Genomic DNA, 21,961 nt, shown 5'->3' with positions numbered 1-21,961 from the left:
AAAAAAAATCCAGAAAATCACATGTAGGATTTTTTATGAATTTATTTGCAAATTATGGTGGAAAATAAGTATTTGGTCAATAACAAAAGTTTCTCAATACTTTGTTATATACCCTTTGTTGGCAATGACACAGGTCAAACGTTTTCTGTATGTCTTCACAAGGTTTTCACACACTGTTGCTGGTATTTTGGCCCATTCCTCCATGCAGATCTCCTCTAGAGCAGTGATGTTTTGGGGCTGTCGCTGGGCAACATGGACTTTTAACTCACTCCAAAGATTTTCAATGGGGTTGAGATCTGGAGACTGGCTAGGTTACTCCAGGACCTTGAAATGCTTCTTACGAAGCCACTCCTTCGTTGCCCGGGCGGTGTGTTTGGGATCATTGTCATGCTGAAAGACCCAGCCACGTTTCATCTTCAATGCCCTTACTGATGGAAGGAGGATTTCACTCAAAATCTCACGATACATGGCCCCATTCATTCTTTCCTTTACACGGATCAGTCGTCCTGGTCCCTTTGCAGAAAAACAGCCCCAAAGCATGATGTTTCCACCCCCATGCTTCACAGTAGGTATGGTGTTCTTTGGATGCAACTCAGCATTCTTTGTCCTCCAAACACGACGAGTTGAGTTTTTACCAAAAAGTTATATTTTGGTTTCTTCTGACCATATGACATTCTCCCAATCCTCTTCTGGATCATCCAAATGCACTCTAGCAAACTTCAGACGGGCCTGGACATGTACTGGCTTAAGCAGGGGGACACGTCTCGCACTGCAGGATTTGAGTCCCTGGCGGCATAGTATGTTACTGATGGGAGGCTTTGTTACTTTGGTCCCAGCTCTCTGCAGGTCATTCACTAGGTCCCCCCGTGTGGTTCTGGGATTTTTGCTCACCGTTCTTGTGATCATTTTGACCCCACAGGGTGAGATCTTGCGTGGAGCCCCAGATCGAGGGAGATTATCAGTGGTCTTGTATGTCTTCCATTTCCTAATAATTGCTCCTACAGTTGATTTCTTCAAACCAAGCTGCTTACCTATTGCAGATTCAGTCTTCCCAGCCTGGTGCAGGTCTACAACTTTGTTTCTGGTGTCCTTTGACAGCTCTTTGGTCTTGGCCATAGTGGAGTTTGGAGTGTGACTGTTTAAGGTTGTGGACAGGTGTCTTTTATACTGATAACAAGTTCAAACAGGTGCCATTAATACAGGTAACGAGTGGAGGACAGAGGAGCCTCTTAAAGAAGAAGTTACATGTCTGTGAAAGCCAGAAATCTTGCTTGTTTGTAGGTGACCAAATACTTATTTTCCACCATAATTTGCAAATAAATTCATTAAAAATCCTACAATGTGATTTTCTGGATATTTTTTTCTCAATTTGTCTGTCATAGTTGACGTGTACCTATGATGAAAATTACAGGCCTCTCTCATCTTTTTAAGTGGGAGAACTTGCACAGTTGGTGGCTGACTAAATACTTTTTTTCCCCACTTTGTATGTGCAATGAAATGTGTTGTTTAATGGTACTGCGCCCCTGCAGCAAATTATGACAAGTCCCTTGCTCAAGGGCACATCAACAGATTTTTCACCTTGTCTGCTCGGGTATTCGAACCAGCGACCTTTAGGTTATTACTGTAACCTCTAGGCTACCTGCTGCCTACCTACTTGCCAAAATAGGCATGATGGGTAAGAAACGTAAAGAAAAAGTGTCAGAGAGTACCAGGGAAACGGAGCACCAAGTCATCAATTAGGACCGCCAGTCAGTGAATAGAAAGGCCAGGGACAGGAATAGGAAGAGAACTAAGGCACTGCAGTAGTGTGACATCCCAGCCATCCTTCTGTTTAGAATAAGGCTCTGCTCTTTGGTCGTGGTCTTTGTGGCCGTATTCCTCCCACTCACCACGGTCATATATGTGGTTGGGATTTCCCAGTGGTCAGATTCTGGGGGACCGTGCTTCTGACTCTTACCCCAACACTGGTCATTACGGTCGTGGTTGAAGTTCTCCAAACCATCAACCTCATTGTACAGATGTTTTTCCCAGTGTGTCCGACTGTGGACCTCCCAATGGTCATTATGTGTTTGACCCAGTTTGGTTTTTGTACGGGTTCTACTTTCTCTCGGGTAGGACGGTCTATGATTGACTTGTGGTCTTGTTGAGGTCACAGCAACGCCATCGTCAACAACCATTTTCCTCATGCGCCGTTTGGTTTGTGTTGATGTTTTCTGTTAGGGGATAATTCAAACATTTGCTCCAGTTTCTGCCATTGACCTGAACTCTTGTAGCAGTGGTTGAAATATGTTTTTTATATGGCAATAGAAATATATTATTGTGATATTTCTTTGCAGTTTGACTTTTCTTTGAACTTGACATTTCTTTGATACAACTCCAATATTCATTACCACTTGGGAGTCACAGTAAATTTGCTGGTCATTTTGTCCATTCTCGTAAAACCAGTTTGTAACAGCATTATAGTAAAATGTAGTGAATCCTGTCAATATTACAATACAAGCAGGATTTAGTGCCTTGACCTCATCACAAGTCCTGGCTGGGGCTTGGAAATGGGTGGTCCTCTGATGTATTGAGACGGCATTGGTCTGGGTCTCTCCTCCTCATCCTCCACAGCCTCTAGCTCAGCCCGCTTTCTGTAGGGAAAAGATACGGGAAGACCATGTTGAGACATTACATGTGAAACTAGCATGCACTAGTGTATGACAATAAGGTAATCCTTGCTCTATAGCTGCTTTTATACCAGGAGTAGGCTGAATCTGGATCGGAGAAAGCCACCTACTATGTTGAACACTAGCAATGTTCACTGAATTATTAATTTCAGTCTTTGAATGATGAAGAGAAATGATGATACAGAGGAGTGGGACTGATACACTGAAGGAAGACTTTCCATGAACACTATTACTTCGACTGACATTTACGCTCTCTTTTTCCAAACCTCCAAAAATGTACACTTCTGTTTGACTACGGATCAAACTGCCAGGCAGTTCAGTGTGGAGAGGAGAGAGAAATAGAGAGGGGTAAAAAGGAGTATAATTGTGGCTGCTGATACTCTGCCCCTGTAAAGTGTGTGTCATCAATCGCCTCAAATTGGGCGTCTGTGGGTCAAGTTAGCTGCCATTGTGATTCCGGTAAATTCCAGAAAATCACAACCCTCTCCACTCCAGTCCCTCTTGAGGGGGACGAGGTGTCCCGCCGTTGGGGTCAGGGACAACTTTACCTCCTTTACTGCGGTCAAGATTCCCCGCCAGGCATTTGGAGAAGAAAATGTGATTCTCCTCTCTACACCGCTATGCAAAAGGCCAGAGCAAGAGAGATTTGACAGATTTGGTACAGGTAAATGTCCAATTGAAATGCAACTATTTCACTAGAAATACTTTTTACAGTGTGTGTGTGTAACTGTGTATGCATGCATATTGTAAATAAAGACTTGTAATTGGATAGGGTCTGTGGCTGAGGCTGTCATCAGTGTGTAAATCTCCCACACTGCACTGCGGCTCATGACAGACACACACACAGAAGCCTCACTCCTCTCCCAGACAGATGCAAATCAGAGTATACACAATGAACACTTCCATTGAAGTTAGTCAGGCCATCTGGTCTCCATTACACTCCCCTGAGCAGCATTCTACCCTCTACAGAAATATTAGATACACTTCAGTATATATATATATATATATATATATATATATATATATATATATATATATATATATATATATATATATATATATATATATATATACACAGTGAGGGAATAAAGTATTTAATGCCCTGTTGATTTTGTGTGTTTGCCCACTGACAAAGAAATGATCAGTCTATAATTTTAATGGTAGGTTTATTTGAACAGTGAGAGACAGAATAACAACAACAAAATCCAGAAAAACGCATGTCAAAAATGTTATAAATTGATTTGCATTTTAATGAGGGAAATAAGTATTTGACCCCCTCTCAATCAGAAAGATTTCTGGCTCCCAGGTGTGTTTTATACAGGTAACAAGCTGAGATTACGAGCACACTCTTAAAGGGAGTGCTCCTAATATAAGCTTGTTATCTGCATAAAAGACACCTGTCCACAGAAGCAATCAATCAGATTCCAAACTCTCCACCATGGCCAAGACCGAAGAGCTCTCCAAGGATGTCAGGGACAAGATTGTAGACCTACACAAGGCTGGAATGGGCTACAAGACCATCGCCAAGCAGCTTGGTGAGAAGGTGACAACAGTTGGTGCGATTATTCGCAAATGGAAGAAACACAAAAGACCTGTCAATCTCCCTCGGCCTGGGGCTCCATACAAGATCTCACCTCATGGAGTTGCAATGATCATGAGAACGGTGAGGAATCAGCACAGAACTACACGGGAGGATCTTGTCAATGATCTCAAGGCAGCTGGGACCATAGTCACCAAGAAAACAATTGGTAACAAACTACGCCGTGAAGGACTGAAATCCTGCAGCGCACGCAAGGTCCCCCTGCTCACGAAAGCACATATACAGGGCCGTCTGAAGTTTGCCAATGAACATCTGAATGATTCAGAGGAGAACTGGGTGAAAGTGTTGTGGTCAGATGAGACCAAAATCGTCAGGAAGTCCAGGACCCAGTTGCACAGGGCGGGGTTCAGACCCAGGGCCTCGAGCTTAATGATGAGCTTGGAGGGTACTATGGTGTTGAATGCTGAGCTATAGTCAATGAACAGAATTCTTACATAGGTATTCCTCTTGTCCAGATGGGATAGGGCAGTGTGCAGTGTGATGGCGATTGCATCGTCTGTGGATCTATTGGGGCGGTAAGCAAATTTAAGTGGGTCTAGGGTGACAGGTAAGGTAGAGGTGATATTATCCTTGACTAGTCTCTCAAAGCACTTCATGATGACAGAGGTAAGTGCTACAGGGCGATAGTCATTTAGTTCAGTTACCTTTGCTTTCTTGGGTACAGGAACAATGGTAGCCATCTTGAAGCATGTGGGAACAGCAGACTGGGAAAAGGAGAGATTGAATATGTCCATAAACACACCAGCCAGCTGGTCTGCGCATGCTCTGAGGACTCGGATAGGGATGCCGTCTGGGCCGGCAGCCTTGCGGGGGTTAACATGCTTAAATGTCTTAATCACGTCGGCCACGGGGAAGGAGAGGCCACAGTCCTTGGTAGAGGGCCTCGTCAGTGGCACTGTGTTATCCTCAAAGCAGGCAAAGAAGGTGTTTAGCTTGTCTGGAAGCGAGACGTCGGTGTCGGTGACGTGGCTGGTTTTCCTTTTGTAGTCCGTGATTGTCTGTACACCCTGCCACATACGTCTTGTGTCTGAGCCGTTGAATTGCGACTCCACTTTCTCTCTATACTGATGTTTTGCCAGTTTTATTGCCTTGTGGAGTGAGTAGCTACACTGTTTGTATTCTGCCATATTCCCAGTCACCTTGCCATGGTTGAATGCGGTGGTTCGCGCTTTCAGATTTGCGCGAATGCTGCCATCTATCCACGGTTTCTGGTTAGGGTAGGTTTTAATAGTCACAGTGGGCACAACATCACCTATACACTTCCTGATAAACTCAGTCACCGTTTCAGTGTATTCGTCTAAATTATTTTCGGAAGCTACCCGGGAACATATCCCAGTCCGCGTGATCAAAACAATCTTGAAGCGTGGATTCCGATTGGTCAGACCAGCGTTGAATAGTCCTTAGCACGGGTATTTCCTGTTTAAGTTTCTGCCTATAGGAAGGGATGAGCAAAATGGAGTCGTGGTCAGATTTACCGAAAGGAGGGCGGGGGAGGGCCTTATAACCATCCCGGAAGTTCGAATAGCAATGGTCGAGGATTTTGGCAGAGCGAGTACAACAGTCGATATGTTGATAGAACTTCGGCAGCCTAGTCATCAAATTTGCTTTGTTAAAATCCCCGGCTACAATAAATGCAGCCTCAGGATATTATGTTTCCTGTTTGCATAAAGTCCAGTGAAGTTCTTTGAGGGCCGTCGTGGTATCAGCTTGAGGGGGGATATACACGGCCATGACTATAACCGAAGAAAATTCTCTTGGGAGATAATACGGTCGGCATTTGATTGTGAGATATTCTAGGTCGGGTGAACAAAAGGACTCGAGTTCCTGTATGTTACTACAATTACACCATGAGTCGTTAATCATGAAACACACACCTCTGCCCTTCTGCTTCCCGGAGAGATATTTATTCCTGTCTGCGCGATGAACTGAGAACCCCTCTGGCTGGACCGATTTCGACAGAATATCCCAAGAGAGCCATGTTTCCGTGAAACAAAGTATGTTACAGGCCTTGATGTCTCTCTGGAAATAAATCCTTGCCCGGAGTTCGTCGACCTTGTTAACCAGAGACTGAACATCAGCGAGTAGTATACTTGGAAGCGGTGGGTGATGTGCGCGCATCCAAAGTCGAACCAGCAGGCCGCTCCGATTGCCTCTCCTCCGCCGGCGATGTTTTGGGTCAGCCGCTGGAATCAGTTCAGTTGCCCTGGGGAGAGCAAACAAAGGATCGGCTTCGGGAAAGTCGTATTCCTGGTCGTAATGCTAGTGAGTTACCGCCGTTCTGATATTCAATTGTTTTCCCCGGCTGTATGTAATGATACAAAACACTTTCTGAGCTAATAATGTAAAAAATAATACATAAAAAAACAAAATACTGTCAAGTTTCCTAAGAGCTAGTCGCGAGGCCGCCATCTTCATTGGCGCCTTTCTGTGACATCGGGTGCTATAGGTGTCCTGGAGGACAGGTAGTTTGCCTCCTGTGATGCGTTGGGCAGATCGCACCACCCTCTGGAGAACCCTGTGGTTGCGGGCGGTGCAGTTGCCTTACCAGGTGGTGATACAGCCCGACAAGATGCTCTCAATTGTGCATCTGTAAAAGTTTGGGAGGGTTTTAGGGGTCAAGCCACATTTCTTCAGCCTCCTGATGTTGAAGAGGCGCAGTTGCGCCTTCTTCACCACACTGTCTGTGTGGGTGGACCATTTCAAAACGTCAGTGATGTGTACGCCGAGGAACTTGAAGCTTTCCACCTTCTCCACTACGGTCCCGTCGATGTGGATAGGGGCATGCTCTCTCTGCTGTTTCCTGAAGTCCACGATCAGCTCCTTTGTTTTGTTGACGTTGAGTGAGAGGTTATATTCTTGGCACCACTCTCCCAGGGTCCTCACCTCCTCCCTGTAGGCTGTCTCGTCATTGTCCCACTCACTGTCTCTTATCATAGATGTTTATAAACACTGGCTATGACTACCAAACACACAGAGACACCCCAGGTGATGTGTGTTTCAGTACACAGAAACAATTTGACTTTCACCCCTTACTGTAACAAGTCCCGCTACCTAGAGTGTACACAAACACACACACACACACACACATTGGTGAGTGTGTATCACACTATATAATATGGTTGATGCATGTCCTGGGCCTTATCTGTGGCGGCCAGCCGGGCCCTGCCTCTGGAGGAGGTGCAGAGAATCAGCCCAGTCAGACAGTCACCACCATATCTGATCACACAGAGACGTCACCTCACTGAGATGTGACCTCTCTTTACAGGACCAGAGATAACAGACAACACAACACCCAAGTCTCAAAGACATCTCTCTGGGATGGATCCTGGAGTTGTGTGAACGTATTTTTAGGATGAGGTTTTGAAAGGCTGATCAAGTGTTTCACTGACACCTGGGACACTGTGGTGTGACTGGTGTCTGACTCAACCAGAGGTGTATGACTACTGGACTCTGGACACATACTGACTGACTGGTACGGAGGCCCTCTCACTCACCTGTGTAAGCTCCACCCAAGTCTGCCCCACACAGCCAGTGGAGCAGACAGAAGCCCAACACCTCCAGGTCCCCATGTCTAGATGGAGCTACAGAGAGAGGGGGAGAGAGAGAGACAAAAAGAGAAGGGAGATAGGGAGAGTAGAAGATCAGAACCTGGTCTGGGAGGATAAAAACTGCTTAGATTGAAGGGATGTGTTCAGAGGTAAAACACATACCCTCTCTGAAAAAGGGAGGGTATGATGATGACGGAGGGAGTGTAGGCCTATTTTGTTTGCTCAGCTGGTGTTAATCTCAACTTTTTCCTTGATCTATGTCCTGCTCTGCAGACATAGAAAGAGAAATTGGTGTGCTCAGCTCAAATGTTTGTAGCAACAAAAAGTATTTGGTTGCCGTGTTCAAAAGCCATATACTTGAAGAAAGAAAAAACCTGCACTCACTGGAATATTCTTTATGTTTTAATGTATTTTCTTAGCCGCAGAGGTCAGAACAAACAGGCGCGTTTCAGCGGCTGCCTTCATCAGCGTACTCTGCAGACAAACAGGGCTTTCTGAGGGGTGGAGGGCTGACTTTTTTGGTCAGTTTACTCCCGCTCTGGCCCGTTCCAGGAAACTGGATCCTTGTGGCCTCTGACATGATCCAGACGCCCGCTGCATGGCCTAAAAACACACTCACACACTCAATCCCTCTCTCAGGCAGTAAAACACACACACAGAGATGTCTGAGCCAAAATCACTACCACATGTTACAGAAGTCGACAGGGTGCTGTGCACTGGGGAGTCATCTAAATACTGATAGCTAGACTAGACATTAATCTCTGGACTTTGTTGTAAACAATGCCTTCCATCTAGTTTGAATAAAGAAGTGGACAAACCCTGCACTGAGCCAGTGTCTTTATGAAAAACTGTGGTGAGTTCATCAATACGTCTGAAATGAGTCCATGTAAGGGGTCGAGCCCGAGGAGTTTTAGCAGCACAATACTGTAACGGCCTCACGTCTCTGGAGAAATTACCTATCGACTGGCTTCATCAGAGGGAGAAATCTTCAGCCAGATCCATGGCTAGCATTGATCTCAGCCAGTGCTGCAAGAGTTGCCACCAGGCAGCAGTACCCAGCAGGCCAGCACTACTGGCTAGCCTTGAGACAGACATGGCTGGTGCTGGTTGGTTGTTAGTTGGTGGGTTGGCGTTGTTGGCTGTAGTTAGATGTTGTTGGTTGGTTCTTGCCACTGCTGCTGCCTCTGTTGCCTTCATTTCTGTGATTAAACCGCTTGTTTAAATAATTTATTGAATACATTCTCTTAAGAGTGGAAGGTGTAAAGTACTTAAGTGCATAGGTCACCATTACAGTATATTTGTTGCTGCCACATCTAATCAAGTCATTGTTGCAAACAATTATATAAAGCCTCGTTGATACTGAGAGGCAGATAAGAGAGAATAAAGAAGAAAAACACAAGTGACAACAGCACTCAAACTGCTCCAAGTCCCACTGCCACATAATAGATTAACAATTATAACTATGTTAAGCACCAGTGGCCTGCTTTTGTGTGTTCTTTGGACATATTGTCCCTGTTCACAATAGCATTTACTTTGCTGTTTGGTAGTGTATTTCTGCATCTTTCCTAACGAGAGAGGGGGCAGGATACACACAGATCTCTCAACCGCACACACACTCGAAAACACACAATAGATGCACAGACCAGGGTTTCCGTTAGGAAAATGTGGCGCCCGGACAATGTGGCCGGGAAGATTTTAATTTACCGGCCATTTGAGGAATTTACCGGACCCATATGCATTGGGTACATAACCCATTAGGGCGTCCACCCCCGGTGCTCAGAATGACAGAAATCACATTGATTATGGTAGTGCTTTTTAACAGAACACACAACTCATGCAATGAAGCAGCGAATAAAACATCATTTTCAAACATTTGCCAAAATGCAATTCGCGGGAAAACACCATTCTAAACAGCACACCTGATAACGATTATATGTGACAAGATTAGAAAGAGCGGGAATCTAAAGATGCAACAACTAGGATGGGTTGCTAATATGACTAGGATTGTGCCTTTGGCTTCTGGACAACGAAAGAAAGTTGATATGAAAACCAATAGCACAGGAGAGAAATGGTCCTGTCTAAACAGAAATAGATAAAATCATTTAAAATAAATCACCAGAAAGCATGACTTAGCCACAGAGGAATCGAGGATCATTAGCTTCTTAAAAAAAAACGGGATTGTTTCATATCACAAGCTCGTAGGTCTATGCCTATTTGGGAAGCCTGCAATTTGGGCAGCGCACGTGGCAATAGGCCTAGCTGATTATTGAGTTGCGGCTGTTGGTGAAAAGCATCTAAAATATGTGTGAAGACAATGTGTCTTGAGTATAATTTAAAATGTAGAGACAAGAAGGGGAGGGGTGTGGCGAAGATATAGGCGAGTCTCTCCAGAATGGCTCAGCTGTCTCCCGCCAATTATTGCGCACTCATCGTTTAATTGTGTGAATTGTTTTCCCTTTGATTATTATTTATATGAATTCCCCATTACATAATTCACCAAAGTAAATGTACCGTTAATCACCGTCATTTAGTTACAGTAATTTCTGTTAATACATGTATTAATTTGTCATTTACCGTTCTCATTCTCGGAGTGTAAACGTTGTTTGCAGTTCACAACCTGCTACACCTGTGAAAAACAAGTTTTGGTTTATTTCATAACCATCATTTACGAGATTTGTTAATGTTTTCATTGTCTTTTGTTCGGAGTGCTCCATGTGAGCGATGAGCATGTGTCTGGTTTCGCTGTCCTGATAATGTTGAGGGAGCGTCTGCTGCACAGAAATTTTTTTTAACATTCATTGCGAATGATAATATATTAAAACTTTAGTTCCTAGCAGTAAGCTATTTGAAAAATCTTTCCAACAATCTCCCCTCCAATAATCACCAATCCTTGTTGTGAAAGAGCAATGGAAGTTATAGGCCTACTGCTGCATTAGCCTATAGGCTATGAGTTCCATGCGTTCATTTCTTTAGCCACCAATGGATCACGGTGTATCAATGTGTCCATACAGCAGAGGCTGGTGATCTCGCATTAGTTGACTTTTAACGTTTCAATTTTTATTTTATGATTAACCACTGATTTTGAGAAACAAAAACGATATTATTGAAATTAAACTGTTCCGCGAAAATATGCATATGAAAATCAGAACTGGCACGCAGAACGGTAGAAACGGTAGGATAAATTAATTGTAAGCTTCCTCAAACTTGAAACTCAAGTGCCACCTATGAAGTCTTTATAAAATAATTGCCTCAACGTTTCCATGGTGGGATTTTGCCTATAGGCTACTTTGAAGCAAGGTAAGACATGCCTCATAATATGAAATAAAACATTCAGGTTTCAAACAATGAAGTATGTTTTCAAAATGCATACTGCCTCCAGCTCACATTGTAAAGTGGTGGGTAACGCGCTGATAGCCTATTGCCTGCATTTGGATGGTGAATGAGAGGCGCTCTTCAATTATCAGTTGAGAAATAAAAATAGTAGCTTTTTTTAATAGTGCACCAAAACTGTTTTTAACATGTGATGGCATTTACAAATCCCGCTCAAAATACAGTGAGGGAAAAAAGTATTTGATCCCCTGCTGATTTTGTATGTTTGCCCACTGACAAAGACATGATCAGTCTATAATTTTAATGGTATGTTTATTTGAACAGTGAGAGATAGAATAACAACAACAAAATCCTGAAAAACGCATGTCAAAAATGTTATAAATTGATTTGCATTTTAATGAGGGAAATAAGTATTTGACCCCTCTGCAAAACATTACTTAGTACCTGGTGGCAAAACCCTTGTTGGCAATCACAGAGGTCAGACGTTTCGCTTTGCAGATCTTCTCCAAGTCATTAAGGTTTCGAGGCTGACGTTTTAACGTTTCAATTTTTATTTTATGATTAACCACTGATTTTGAGAAACAAAAACGATATTATTGAAATTAAACTGTTCCGCGAAAATATGCATATGAAAATCAGAACTGGCACGCAGAACGGTAGAAACGGTAGGATAAATTAATTGTAAGCTTCCTCAAACTTGAAACTCAAGTGCCACCTATGAAGTCTTTATAAAATAATTGCCTCAACGTTTCCATGGTGGGATTTTGCCTATAGGCTACTTTGAAGCAAGGTAAGACATGCCTCATAATATGAAATAAAACATTCAGGTTTCAAACAATGAAGTATGTTTTCAAAATGCATACTGCCTCCAGCTCACATTGTAAAGTGGTGGGTAACGCTGATAGCCTATTGCCTGCATTTGGATGGTGAATGAGAGGCGCTCTTCAATTATCAGTTGAGAAATAAAAATAGTAGCTTTTTTTAATAGTGCACCAAAACTGTTTTTAACATGTGATGGCATTTACAAATCCCGCTCAAAATACAGTGAGGGAAAAAAGTATTTGATCCCCTGCTGATTTTGTATGTTTGCCCACTGACAAAGACATGATCAGTCTATAATTTTAATGGTATGTTTATTTGAACAGTGAGAGATAGAATAACAACAACAAAATCCTGAAAAACGCATGTCAAAAATGTTATAAATTGATTTGCATTTTAATGAGGGAAATAAGTATTTGACCCCTCTGCAAAGCATTACTTAGTACCTGGTGGCAAAACCCTTGTTGGCAATCACAGAGGTCAGACGTTTCGCTTTGCAGATCTTCTCCAAGTCATTAAGGTTTCGAGGCTGACGTTTAGCAACTCGAACCTTCAGCTCCCTCCACAGATTTTCTATGGGATTAAGGTCTGGAGACTGGCTAGGTCACTCCAGGACCTTAATGTGCTTCTTCTTGAGCCACTCCTTTGTTGCCTTGGCCGTGTGTTTTGGGTCATTGTCATGCTGGAATACCCATCCACAACCCATTTTCAATGCCCTGACTGAGGGAAGGAGGTTCTCACCCAAGATTTGACGGTACATGGCCCTGTCCATCGTCCCTTTGATGCGGTGAAGTTGTCCTGTCACCTTAGCAGAAAAACACCCCCAAAGCATAATGTTTCCACCTCCATGTTTGACGGTGGGGATGGTGTTCTTGGGGTCATAGGCAGCATTCCTCCTCCTCCAAACACGGCGAGTTGAGTTGATGCCAAAGAGCTCCATTTTGGTCTCATCTGACCACAACACTTTCACACAGTACTCCTCTGAATCATTCAGATGTGCATTGGCAAACTTCAGACGGCCCTGTATGTGTGCTTTCTTGAGCAGGGGGACCTTGCGGGCGCTGCAGGATTTCAGTCCTTCACGGCGTAGTGTGTTACCAAATGTTTTCTTGGTGACTATGGTCCCAGCTGCCTTGAGATCATTGACAAGATCCTCCCGTGAAGTTCTGGGCTGATTCCTTACCGTTCTCATGATCATTGCAACTCCACGAGGTGAGATCTTGCATGGAATCCCAGGCCGAGGGAGATTGACAGGTCTTTTGTGTTTCTTCCATTTGTGAATAATCGCACCAACTGTTGTCACCTTCTCGCCAAGCTGCTTGGCGATGGTCTTGTAGGCCATTCCAGCTTTGTGTAGGTCTACAATCTTGTCCCTGACATCCTTGGAGAGCTCTTTGGTCTTGGCCATGGTGGAGAGTTTGGAATCTGATTGATTGATTGCTTCTGTGGACAGGTGTCTTTTATACAGGTAACAAGCTGAGATTAGGAGCACTCCCTTTAAGAGTGTGCTCCTAATCTCAGCTCGTTACCTGTATAAAAGACACCTGGGAGCCAGACATCTTTCTGATTGAGAGGGGATCAAATACTTATTTCCCTTATTAAAATGCAAATCAATTTATAACAATTTTGACATGCGTTTTTCTGGATTTTGTTGTTGTTGTTATTCTGTCTCTCACTGTTCAAATAAACCTACCATTAAAATTATAGACAGATCATTTCTTTGTCAGTGGGCAAACGTAGAAAATCAGCAGGGGATCAAATACTTTTTTCCCTCACTGTAGGCTCTGTATGCTGTGCACGTGTGATAGTTGTGTTGGATAAATAAGATACATGATGACTAACGAAAATACACACAGGCCAATTTTATTCCACTAAATTATGCAAATGAACCTATAGACCGATAAGCATGACGGTCAAATGTATTTACATCGACTGGTATTTCCATCAATGAATAAAAGGCATTATTTTGCAATGGATCTTTTTTTCTCCCGGTCATTTTGGCTGGCAACAGTTTTTTAAAAGTTATTTTTATCAGCTTTTAATGAATTTTTTGGGGGCCAAAAGCCCCCAGACACAATAAATGCACACATGCATGCAAGCTCGCAAACACACACACAGTTTAGAAGGTGAACCTCAGAGCCGTAAACACTCCAGGCTTGTCATAGAGGAGTTAGGTGACAATGTAGTGGCTAGTCATCTCCTACTGTTATTCAGATTTCCTAAAGCGTGGTGTCACACTCTAAACCCTCTCCGTTGGAATTTCTGTGTTCCGAAGCATCCCTCTCCAATAGGTGATAATTAGCTCAGAGTTCAGTGGTGCATCACTCTGTGTTCAATCTCCACCCTCGTCATGGCAACCTTTCAACATCTACACAGTGAGGCTGATGAGAGGTGAGATGGGAGGGCGGGATCTTGAGCAAAAAGTATTTGTGTTCCTCGTCAAAATCTGCAGGCATCTCTATTGCCATTTGACCCAAAGAAACTCAGAAACTGCCTTACAACATGGAGGTCAAGTAAGAGCAGCCATCATATACAATTTATCCGCCTGGAATATAATTTTTTGATTTGTTTATCAACTGTAGTCAAAAAAGGAAACTTTACCAAATGGCCTCTTGATTGACCAATTCCAATAGTGGTGTACTGTAGGTCTAACGAAAGCTTTTATTATATCAAAGGACTTATGAATGTCAATAGTGTTTAGAAGAAGGTCACCGCAAAAGCACATATTTTCATCTTATACTCTATACCTACTTTGGTTTGTAGAAGATTCATGACCCCTGGGCCAAAGAAGCAAAGGAATAATTCACCTGTACAACAGCTTCTACTGTTTAGGCAAGACCAAAGCGTTGGAATGAGGACCATATGCAACGGCCTGTATGTGACATGAGAACAAATTGTGCTAGGTGTGAGTGAGTGTACTTCAATGTAAAAGAACAGACCTGTGTTTGAACCAGTCCTGTGATTTAAATGTCATTCCTATCCAACCTCTTATTAAATCAAAAATACAATGAGAACAGCTATAGATCAACAACTGATAACATGTTGAAGTAAGTTCTGCCTGCAACATATGGGCTTCTATTCAAACGTTGAATTGAAATCAGTGTTTCTTTTCAGCAGAGGTGGCACAGTTGTCGGGGGGGGGTGTTGAGGAGTGGCCTTGGCACGGTTTTAGAGGCCCTCTTGGCCGCAGAGACAAAATGTTGCCACTTTAAAACTAATTTCCTGCAAATCTACACATTTTGCCATGGGGCATAAAGAACATTTTATTGTTTTAAAGATAATTTCCTTCAATTCTACACATTTTGCCATGGCTTATGCATTGTTCTTATGCTATCCAGTATCTTTTCTACATACTTTATACAGTATATTGTTTTAGCCATTTAAGTTTACACTGAAAACGTTTTACCATCCCCATATTTTGTTCTTCCAAAAAAAAAGAGAAATATACATATTTTTGAATCTTTTCTGAATCTTTTTTTTGGTTTGTGGCAGTGTGCCTCTGCCAAATGCATATAGGTGAAGCAATGATTACAATACATGGGCCCAACATCCACCTTTCCAACATCCACCTTTTCATTCAGAGAACATCCAACAGAAAAACATAAGCTCAGCAATTAACCCCCCCCTCCCCCCTTCTCTCTAAAGCATATTAAAATTGACGTTTTTGCCTTTATCAATATCGCTGCATGAACATCTCGTGTGTTTTGGTCCATATCGACAGCATCGATAGAAACAGAGGCACGGCGATTAAGGAGTCTTCGCCACACTCGTTCAGTGTATCGAACCTCAAAGCCTTCCTCTGCTCTGAGCAAGCAGAGAGGTTATCAGTGGCCAGTCCCTCTCTAACCAAACATCAAAGCCTTAATTAATGGGGGATGAATACACAATGCAGGTTATGACTTTAGCTAATTAGGGAATTGTTAAATGGAGTCCGCGTCGGGGAAATATGGGCCAGGGAGAATCATTGTCCAATAAAAAGGACCATGTATGCAATTTGCCAGCTAATGTGTTCCCGATATCTACTGAGGGAGGTTTTAAAGCAAGGGACGAAGAGGGTTTCACTTTACATTATCCAACTGGAAGATACTGTAACGCAGTTAGTATAAAGCAAGATACATCCATGCAAGATCATTGACCATACAGTCAATACAAGAGAACTCTACTGTCCACAAATCTGTGTATGTTTACCCAGAAACCTTTCACAACACAATAGCTTTTTTTGGCATCTGAAACTATGAATGTTCATAACAATGAAATCACACTTTACCAACTCCATTGTGAGCATCTATGCTGGTGTACGCTATGGTTCCGTTGTGTCCCTTCTTTGGGTTTTCCTTGTACTCCTTGTGTACTCCATCTGGGCTGTACCTGTAGAACAGGCCGTAGTCAGCCAGGTACACCTGCAGAACAGGGAATAAACAGACAGTATGTGTAGATAACTTACAAGTAGAAGCTTAACACAATGCTCAATGTTAGTATAGTTTGTAACGGTCTTCTACGTATGTTTTGTACACAGTACAAGAAATTCCTTCAATACACATGCCTACTGTATTTAGACAGTGCTAGTGCTAACCTTGTCTGGGTCTGTGTGACCAAGCATTAGGTTGGCAGCCTTTACGTCTGCATGGACATACTTGTTGTCATGGATATACTCAAGCACATCCAGCTGTAGGAGGACAAGGAGACAAAGAGTAGGTGAAATCTTTCCATTCCATCTTGTGATATGCAGCAATGGATGATGAAGAGGATAACAGAGTAAGAGACTCACCAGGACACGTCCTAGCTGTAGCACTGTGTCTATCTTTAGCCTGCTACCATTTCTCTCACACACCTTCTGAAGGTCACTGCACAGACGGTCCATCGCCATGAACCTGTACCTGAACAGGGCAAAGGTCAAGGATAAGGGGTAAAATCATCTCTGACACACTTCTCAACCCCAATGTGAGGGATTATTAACCAAGTATCATCAACATCATCCTCATCATGACCTTAACTACACCATGTAATGGTCAGTAGTACCTGGTTCGGTTGTGTTCTGCCAGTCCTGATCCCCAGTATGCAGGGATCCCCAGGAAGTCCAGCTTCTTGCTCCTCTTCCACCTCAGCACTGAGACAACAGCAGGACAGAATTACAAAAATCAAACAATGTAATGTACTGTATCCTACATATACAGTGGGGAAAAAAGTATTTAGTCAGCCACCAATTGTGAAAGTTCTCCCACTTAAAAAGATGAGAGAGGCCTGTAATTTTCATCATAGGTACACGTCAACTATGACAGACAAAATGAGAAAAGAAAATCCAGAAAATCACATTGTAGGATTTTTTATGAATATATTTGCAAATTATGGTGGAAAATAAGTATTTGGTCAATAACAAAAGTTTCTCAATACTTTGTTATATACCCTTTGTTGGCAATGACACAGCTCAAACGTTTTCTGTAAGTCTTCACAAGGTTTTCACACACTGTTGCTGGTATTTTGGCCTATTCCTCCATGCAGATATCCTCTAGAGCAGTGATGTTTTGGGGCTGTCGCTGGGCAACACGGACTTTCAACTCCCTCCAAAGATTTTCTATTGGGTTGAGATCTGGAGACTGGCTAGGCCACTCCAGGACCTTGAAATGCTTCTTACGAAGCCACTCCTTCGTTGCCCGGGAGGTGTGTTTGGGATCATTGTCATGCTGAAAGACCCAGCCACGTTTCATCTTCAATGCCCTTGCGGATGGAAGGAGGTTTTCACTCAAAATCTCACGATACATGGCCCCATTCATTCTTTCCTTTACACGGATCAGTTGTCCTGGTCCCTTTGCAGAAAAACACCCCCAAAGCATGTTGTTTCCACCCCCCATGCTTCACAGTAGGTATGGTGTTCTTTGGATGCAACTCAGCATTCTTTGTCCTCCAAACACGACGAGTTGAGTTTTTACCAAAAAGTTATATTTTGGTTTCATCTGACCATATGACATTCTCCCAATCCTCTTCTAGATCATCCAAATGCACTCTGGCAAACTTCAGACGGGCCTGGACATGTACTGGCTTAAGCAGGGGGACACATCTGGCAATGCAGGATTTGAGTCCCTGGCGGCGTAGTGTGTTACTGATGGTAGGCTTTGTTACTTTGGTCCCAGCTCTCTGCAGGTCATTCACTAGGTCCCCCTGTGTGGTTCTGGGATTTTTGCTCACCGTTCTTGTGATCATTTTGACCCCACGGGGTGAGATCTTGCGTGGAGCACCAGATCGAGGGAGATTATCAGTGGTCTTGTATGTCTTCCATTTCCTAATAATTGCTCCCACAGTTGATTTCTTCAAACCAAGCTGCTTACCTATTGCAGATTCAGTCTTCCCAGCCTGGTTCAGGTCTACAATTTTGTTTCTGGTGTCCTTTGACAGCTCTTTGGTCTTGGCCATAGTGGAGTTTGGAGTGTGACTGTTTGAGGTTGTGGACAGGTGTCTTTTATACTGATAACAAGTTCAAACAGGTGCCATTAATACAGGTAACGAGTGGAGGACAGAGGAGCCTCTTAGAGAAGAAGTTACAGGTCTGTGAGAGCCAGAAATCTTGCTTGTTTGTAGGTGACCAAATACTTATTTTCCACCATAATTTGCAAATAAATTCATTATAAATCCTACAATGTGATTTTCTGGATTTTCTTTCCTCATTTTGTCTGTCATAGTTGACGTGTACCTATGATGAAAATTACAGGCCTCTCTCATCTTTTTAAGTGGGAGAACTTGCACAATTGGTGGCTGACTAAATACTTTTTTGCCCCACTGTACATACGGCCAGGTCGCAGTTGTAAATGAGAACTTGTTCTCAACTGGCTTACCTGGTTAAATAAAGGTGAAATAAAATTAATAAATAAACAGTATTTACGACATATTTAAATGTATTTTCACCAGTGCAAAGGTTGCACCTATTATTTTTCTACAGGAATACCAGACACAAAAAAAAGTGCAAAAACAGAACACTGTACATATTTGCTCTTTGCCTTATTGTTTCATTCATTACTCGTTGCGTTCATTATTTACCTCTGTTTTATTCCCTCTGAAAGTAACTGATGCTAGTGCTTAGCAAATATGGCCAAGTGCCCAAGATACAATCCTAGGGGACCTGAGCCTTTGGTCTTAAAAGTTATGCAACAAATTGGGAAGTGATGTGAATTGAATTACTGTCGATTTAGGTTGACTCTGTCTGAACTGTTCGCAAAAACACATATGACCAGACAGAGGAAATATGGAAGGACATGTCTAAGCCAGACACACAAGCATGCACTTCAAATTATAGACACAGACACACACTGACAGACAGAGAGAGAAACATACAGACAGGCAGGCACACACACAGTGAACAGTAGGCCTGTCTTGGAGTGGTGACTGGCCTGACTGGCTCTCCACCAGACTGGCAGGTGGTCAGGGGCCCAGTGGAGGAGCAGGCATCATTATGTGTGATTGGGTCCCTCTCTATGAATTAGAACTCAAACAAGCAGGGAAGGGGCTAACTGCCACTGAGGTGCATGTTAGCTTTGGCTTATTAATTACACCAGGCAGCAGTCTTCATGTCTATGGCCATTTCATTAGCCAAGTTCACTCCTGCTGCACTGGGCCTGGCTGCTCATATAAGAGGTAGCCTAAAACAGGTTTTGCTGTAACCAAACAGTATGTAGCCTTTGTGGGATAAAGGCTATGCATTCTTGACCATATGTCTGCTGCATGATGATGTTGAATGATTGAAGTTGTTGATACTCATTGTTCTCAGGTTTAGTTGACCTCTGATAGAACTTGAGCTCAGAAAACAGAGGCCCATTCTCATGGTACCCCTGCAGACACAATGAAATAAGAGGGTCAAATAAGAAGAAATGTGGAAATAGCCTAGGCCCACACTATTTCATAAATAGACATGCTGAAAGCTGTTGCATGTTCTGCCTTAAAATTATAGGCAGTTCTATAAGCATATAAAGCCAGGAGTTCCTCATTGTCACTTTCCATATCCAAGAAAACCCAATGAGGAGAGCAAGCAAGAGAGGAATACAAAGTGAGAGAGAAATGGAGCCTAACAGTAAATGATTGTGGTTAAGTCAAACTGTCAATCATCTCTAGTTTATCTCTGAAGAAATGACAATGCCTACACATAGGTGTTAATGCCTTGACTCACACAACACAATCAGCCATTCCTATACTTACCACTTTAATCACAAAGTTAGAGTTCTCCCCAACAGGCGTGTCCACGTCGTGCGAAGCTGAAGGGAGACAGAGAAAAAGTAAGAGATGGGGAAAAGGAGGGAGAGAGATAGGGTGTAAGAGAGAAGGGGGGAGCAAAAGAGAGCTGGGAGAGAGAGAGACAAAGAAAAACAGAGGGACACATAAACCGTGATAATCATGACAGGAAGCAATCAGATGTACCCCAGTTTTTGTGGTCTGTTGGTGATGTGTTTACACCCAAAAAACTAATCTGTGATTGCTGGTCATGTGTTTTGCTCCATAAATTGGGGTCTCACCACTCTTGTCACTCCAAGAGGGATGTGTGTGTGAGTCTGTGTTGAGGGAGGGAGGGAGGAGGGGGTTTGAGAATCAGTGATAACTTGATGGATTGACATACTAGTCTGGTTACCTACCTAGGTAGATCTACCTCGGGCTCCCGAGTGGCGCAGCGGTCTAAGGCACTGCATCTCAGTGCTTGAGGCGTCACTACAGACCCCCTGGTTTGATTCCAGGCTGTATCACAACTGGCTGTGATTGGGTGTCCCATAGGGCGGCGCACAATTGGCCCAGTGTTGTCCGGGTTTGGCCGGTGTAGGCCGTCATTGTAAATAAGAATTTGTTCTTACCTGACTTGCCAGGTTAAATAAAGGTACAATTAAAAAATTAAAAATTCCAAAGCCTCCTTGGCCAATTATTCTGCCCAGTCTCCATCGCTTCTTCTCTTTGTCTGTCAGTGTAAAACCGTCTGGTAGGGGTGCAGGCAATACTCGTTTCCTAGGAGGGTCCATGGAGCTAGCTAGCAATAGCAACCTATTTAGCCGTTAACGTTACAGAGAGTCAAGTTAGTTGGCCAGCAATAGTGGCAATAGTATGGTTGCAGAGTATTGACATGTGGTCAACAGATGCAGCTATAGCCACCTAACTAGCTTGCAAAGTATGAGCTGAGAAGAGAGGCCATGAATACGGAAACAAAACTGAAAGTCAGTGAAATATGGAAATTGGCCAGCAGATTAGCCTATAGCTAGCTAGCTACTACAAGCTCAACTAGCACTCAACTAGTTGAGGAAGAAAGAAAGCTTTTATTCTCTACCATGTATTTATATTATTCTCCCATATGTAACTCTGTGTTGTTGTTTTTATCGCACTGCTTTGCTTTATCTTGGCCAGGTCGCAGTTGTAAATGAGAACTTGTTCTCAACTGGCTTACCTGGTTAAATAAAGGTGAAATAAAAAAATTAAAGAAAAAATTTTGCTAGGTTTAGAGCTACCAGTACTAGATATGATCAATGAACGAATGTTGTGTCCAAAGTTGGCAAGCTAGCTAGGTTGCTCTCCCTACAGAGCTCTCCCATATACCGAAAGAATGTATCTACTCCATCTGGTTCTTCGACAGCTGACAGCTGCTGTCAAAACTGTCCAATTTCCTTCAACTTTGTCCCTCCCGCTGCGTGGTAGGCCAGACATCAACCAATGATATTCAACCGCCAATGACTGCAACAGCAAGTTCCATATGACAGGTTTAGATTGCTTTCAGTCAGCCTCAAACATCTGGCCTGGGGTGCTTTCAGTGGGTGCAACCATATGGGTGCAACGCGACAGAACGTTCTGGCAAAACTATGTAGAACAGAAACTATCTCTCATTTAGATTAGGCCAAGGAATTGTATCAATTTGAGTGATTTGTAAGAAAGAGACCTCCCAGTCAACATGGTGGGTTCAGGCCTATTCTGTCTGAGACTCAGGGGACTATGCATCGACTCGGACTTCATACGGGCCGAGCTCTTCCCGAGTCCGGCAG

The 21,961-nt window shown here is 43.2% G+C and overlaps 1 protein-coding gene across 1 annotated transcript; it reads right to left on the bottom strand.

Moving 5' to 3' along the window:
- Positions 1–2,616: 2,616 nt before the first annotated feature.
- On the bottom strand, positions 2,617–20,953 carry LOC121586672 (serine/threonine-protein kinase VRK1-like). Its single transcript, XM_041903978.1, has 10 exons — positions 20,819–20,953; positions 20,579–20,588; positions 20,148–20,203; positions 19,710–19,783; positions 16,986–17,066; positions 16,735–16,843; positions 16,540–16,632; positions 16,234–16,366; positions 7,764–7,850; positions 2,617–2,633 (listed from the first exon to the last, which is right to left on the bottom strand). Exons 1-10 carry the CDS (start codon positions 20,951–20,953, stop codon positions 2,617–2,619), a joined length of 795 nt encoding a protein of 264 aa, XP_041759912.1.
- Between the last annotated feature and the right edge of the window lie 1,008 nt (positions 20,954–21,961).

This window comes from Coregonus clupeaformis, chromosome 1 (assembly GCF_020615455.1).
Source record: "Coregonus clupeaformis isolate EN_2021a chromosome 1, ASM2061545v1, whole genome shotgun sequence".
Taxonomy (NCBI): Eukaryota; Metazoa; Chordata; class Actinopteri; order Salmoniformes; family Salmonidae; genus Coregonus; species Coregonus clupeaformis.
This window is presented reverse-complemented; position numbering and strand designations above follow the sequence as displayed.

Excerpts from the sequence above, each read along its gene's own strand:
- LOC121586672 (XM_041903978.1), bottom strand. The coding sequence starts at position 20,953 with ATGGACCCTCCTAGGAAACGAGTATTGCCTGCACCCCTACCAGACGGT. Across the intron at positions 19,784-20,147 it reads CTAACTTTGTGATTAAAGTG|GGGTACCATGAGAATGGGCC; the intron begins GTAAGTATAGGA and ends TTGTGTCTGCAG. Across the intron at positions 16,633-16,734 it reads TACAGCTAGGACGTGTCCTG|CTGGATGTGCTTGAGTATAT; the intron begins GTGAGTCTCTTA and ends GTCCTCCTACAG.